At 54.0% G+C, this 4579-nt stretch overlaps 1 protein-coding gene across 1 annotated transcript; it reads left to right on the forward strand.

Annotated features, from left to right (window-relative positions):
- Nucleotides 1-3596: 3596 nt before the first annotated feature.
- Nucleotides 3597-4088, forward strand: LOC142469287 (histone H2A type 1-like). The gene has a single exon (XM_075576219.1). It carries the CDS (start codon nucleotides 3622-3624, stop codon nucleotides 4015-4017), a length of 396 nt encoding a protein of 131 aa, XP_075432334.1. The 5' UTR covers nucleotides 3597-3621; the 3' UTR covers nucleotides 4018-4088.
- The last annotated feature ends 491 nt before the right edge of the window (nucleotides 4089-4579 follow it).

Below are 4579 nucleotides of genomic sequence, written 5' to 3' on the forward strand. Positions count from 1 at the left end.
CTCGGTAAGATGCCTGTTAACTCCTTGCTCAACTTCCCGTGCTATTTTGCTGGCTTGGTTAGGCCTAAAAGTTGTCTCCAGTGTGTCAGCGAGAACCTCTGCCTTGTCCTTGTTGCTACATGCCAGGTGGGTCTGGCCCTGGATAGGTGGATTAGGCTCCTTCTTCCCGGTCAGGCGTCGGGTCATTCTCCAAACAGAGTTGTCGGATTCCTTCAGCTTGGCTGCTGCGGCCTCCTACCTCTCCCCCCGGTGTTGGCTGATTTGCTGTCGCAGTAGTCTGGCAAGTGAGTTGTACTTTACCAGAAGGTCAGGTGTGCGGAACTTCTGCCACTGGCGTCGGGCCCTGTTTTTCTCAGCAATCGCTTGCTTGATCCCGCTTGGTAGGTTGTAGATGGAGCAGCGTTTGGGCATCTGTTTTGGGACGCTGTGCTCTATTGCATGTTGGACTGCGGTAGTAAGGGTGTTAACAGCATCATCAATGTCTCCGTTGGTGTCCAAGGGGCGGGGGTTTGTGATGTTGCTCAACTCTTCTTTGTACAGGCTCCAGTTCGCCCTGGTGAAGTTGTACCTGGGTGTTTGCTGGTGGGTTTCCATCTCGTCGCCAACAGTAATGGTAACTGGGTTGTGGTCTGAGGTCAGTTCCGCCAGGGTTTCCAACTGGACAGAATGTTTCACGTTCTTCAGTAAGACAATGTCCAGGACATCCGGTGTGTGGCTTGCAGTGCCTGGGTAGTGGGTGGGTTCTGTAGGGCCAGCCACTACAAAGTCACTTTCCTTTGAGTAAGCAAGAAGAGCTTGTCCTCTGGAGTTTGCTGTCCTTGAATTCCAGCACCGGTGTTTGGCATTTAGATCTCCCCCGATGATGGTTGGGACAGTGGAGTCCAGCAGAGCTTCCAAGTCTCCCAAATGTAGCTTCACCTTAGGGGGGCAGTAGGTGGCAATTAGTCGCAGTGGTCCTGTTGCAGTCTTTACCTGTACTCCAGTGGCTTCAATACTCCGGAGGGGTGGTAGTGCAATCTCATTATGGCTGACCCGTGTGTTAACAATCACAGCCGTCCCACCACCTCTGGCTCCTGTTGCCCGGTCGGTACGGTATACCCTGTGGTTCGCCAGGCTCAGTTTTTGGTTTCCTTGAAGGTGTGTTTCCGAGAGCAGAGCTGCGCATACATTCCTCGATTCCATCAGGTGAAGGAGTTCATCAGTCTTCTTGCTGATGCCATTTGCATTCCACATCACGATGACAGAACTGCGTTTAGATGTTGCTGCCATGGTGGTTAGTTTCTGTGCAATAGCGTTCGCTATTTTAAGGATGATCTCTAGCCAGCTTGTTGGGCTTGCGGTTCCGCCTGCGGGGTCTGGGTTGGCCGCCTCAACGGGGTTGGTGGATGGTGTCCTGAGAGTTCCCGCGTATGTCTGTCCGTCTGGGTTTTGCGTCCTCTGGGTGGATGCCGTGCCTAGGTCTGGGATCAGGTGTTCTGTGGCCCTCTGTCTCTCCGGCGCCAGACGGGGAAGCTGGTATTGAGTAGTGGGTGTCTTCCTTGGTGCCTGCTCCATCAGGTGGGGTGTCCGCTTTTCCCGTTCCTCTTGCTTTGCTTTTGTGAGGTACGGGCAACCACGGTAGCTTGCCGGGTGTGGGCCTTTGCAGTTTGCACATGTCGCCGGCTCCTTCTTCCTGTCTCGTGGGCATTCCTTGGAGTTGTGGTTCTCTCCACAACACACACAGCGTGGCTTCTGGTGGCAAAATGCAGAAGTATGCCCGAGCCGTTGGCAGTTGAAACACATGGTTGGGCCTTTTCTGCCCTTTGGCGCTTCTGTGGTTACCACACAGCTACAAAGCTTGGTAATCTTGGTAAGATCTGCAGGCTGGCTCTCCGGGTTTTCTGCCAGTGTGACAATAAACAAAGGGAACTTCTTGGTCTTGTCCACCGGGGATGTCAACTGGGCAACGCTCTTGACTGGAAGTCCATGTTCCGCGAGGTCGTGGGAAATCTCCCCCACGGAGGCGTTTGCTGGTAAGCCGCGAATTACAAATTTCTGGGGCTTTAGGCGCGTCAGTGGGAAGGTGTAGTATTCTATGCCCTGCTTTGCAAAGCAGTCCGTCAAGCTCCGGTAGTCGTCCACAGTTGTGGTAGTGATCTTTGCATGGTTCGCCCGTGGTTTAACTACAAACGGGGAAGTGCAGTGCTCGGTGAGTATGTCGACAAGGTCCTTGTGGGTCTTCATATTCCTAACCATTACCGGTGGTATGCGAATCTTTTTGGGTGGGAGTGCAGTCTCTTCATCGTTGCACCTGGGCCCTGAGCAGTCATCGGCATCAGCAAGTGGTTCGAAGCGGTTTGATGTTTTGATGCCTTGGTCTTCCTTGTGCTTCTGCATTTTTGTCTTTGCTACCGATGGAGGGGAAGAACCATTGGAGCTACCAGAGTTTGCTTGCCCTCTCTTCTTCACTGTAGTGTAGTCCATGTCTTCTGCAGCATCATGTATTGCAGTCTCCATAGGCGGCACATTTGCCTCTGCCATAATAAGTCTTCTATTTGTGATTGAGGATGTTGCTTCCAGAATCACAAAACACAGCACAGATCAGCCTCCTGTACCCGCACGGCGGAGAGCTCACAGCACAATCAGAGCCACGCACGGCGGTGAGCAAACGGCACAACCCAGAGCCACGCACCCGCACGGCGGCGAGCACACGGCACAAACCAGAGCCACGCACCCGCACGGCGGCGAGCGCACGGTACAAATCAGAGCCACGCACCCGCACGGCGGCAAGCGCATGGCACAAATCAGAGCCACGCACCCGCACGGCGGCGAGCACACGGCACAAATCAGAGCCACGCACCCGCACGGCGGAGAGCACACGGCACAACTCAGAGCCACGCACCCGCAAGGCGGCGAGCACACGGCACAAATCAGAGCCACGCACCCGCACGGCGGCGAGCACACGACCCAAAGCACGCAACGCAGGGAGCAAAAGCACGCAGCGCAGGGGGGGGGGGCACATCACCGAGCGCAGGGGGGGCACGGCACAGAGCGCAGGGGGGGCACGGCACAGAGCGCAGGGGGGGGCACGGCACAGAGCGCAGGGGGGGGCACAGCACAGAGCGAAGGGGGGGCACGGCACAGAGCGCAGGGGGGGGCACAGCACAGAGCGCAGGGGGGGGGGGGCACAGCACAGAGCGCAGGGGGGGGCACAGCACAGAGCGCAGGGGGGGCACAGCACAGAGCGCAGGGGGGGGACAGATCACAGGGGGGGCACAAAGCACAGGGGGGGCACAGAGCACAGGGGGGGCACAGAGCACAGGGGGGGCACAGAGCACAGGGGGGGCACAGAATGTCCAACTCCTCCCCCAGCAGCTCTATTTATAGGCATCGTATGCAAACGAGCAGCCCAAGTCTTCTGTTCTTCTACTGGCTGATTTTGTCATGTGACATTTTATGACATCATCAGATGTATTGCAACTACGATGATTGATGGATACAGGATTCTGGAACTGATTGGCTTATTTCAAAACTGACCAATCACAGGGGAGTGCTGCTGCTGTATAAGTGTATAAATAAGGGCACAGGGGGCGGGGTTTGTTATTTCTCTCGCTGTCACCGCTGCACTGTGACAGATACACGATGTCTGGAAGAGGCAAACAAGGCGGGAAAACTCGCGCTAAGGCCAAGACTCGCTCATCTCGGGCCGGGCTGCAGTTTCCAGTCGGCCGCGTGCACAGACTACTCCGGAAGGGGAATTATGCTCAGCGTGTGGGTGCCGGAGCCCCGGTCTATTTGGCCGCAGTGCTGGAATACCTGACCGCTGAGATCCTGGAGTTGGCCGGTAACGCCGCCCGGGACAATAAGAAGTCCCGCATCATCCCCCGGCACCTGCAGCTCGCTGTGCGGAACGATGAGGAGCTGAACAGGCTGCTCGGAGGGGTTACCATCGCCCAGGGGGGTGTCCTGCCCAACATCCAGGCCGTGCTGCTGCCCAAGAAAACCGAGAGCCACAAACCGGCCAAGAGCAGCAAGTGAGCTTCACCCCGAGACCAGGAGCAGAGACCCCCAGATACCCAACACAAAGGCTCTTTTCAGAGCCACCCACAATATCAAAAAAGTGTTACATTATTTCATATTTGCTGCAGGGAGATAGAAATATATCTCAACACTGATAAATTGGTTTTAATTGTTAATGCTGTTTTGCTAATGTTAGTTCACTTTATATTTTAAATGTTTAATAGTTAAAGTGCATGTGTGTGAAGGTGTCAGTGCTGTTAAGAGAAGCACCAATGATTTGATTTAACACTGCAGTTGATACACAAAGGAATAGAAGTAATCATTTGGAAACTGATATTGTCTTTCCCTGTAATAAGAGGTTCGGGTTCAGTTAGACGTGTAGTCACTGCTATAGATTTGTAACTTGAGGGAAAAATCTGTATTTCATTCCATGAAGACACTTCAATATAGAAGTTGCGGTTATTCATTAGAATAAAAGACCTCTTGAAACTATATGCCACACGGTGGCGCTGTTGTGTTACAAACGGTATCTTCATTACTTGCATTGTAAATTCTAAAACCTGTTTTAAAATCGGATACA

Source organism: Ascaphus truei, chromosome 18 (assembly GCF_040206685.1).
Source record: "Ascaphus truei isolate aAscTru1 chromosome 18, aAscTru1.hap1, whole genome shotgun sequence".
Taxonomy (NCBI): Eukaryota; Metazoa; Chordata; class Amphibia; order Anura; family Ascaphidae; genus Ascaphus; species Ascaphus truei.

Coding starts and splice junctions, on each gene's coding strand:
- LOC142469287 (XM_075576219.1), top strand. CDS start 3,622: ATGTCTGGAAGAGGCAAACAAGGCGGGAAAACTCGCGCTAAGGCCAAG.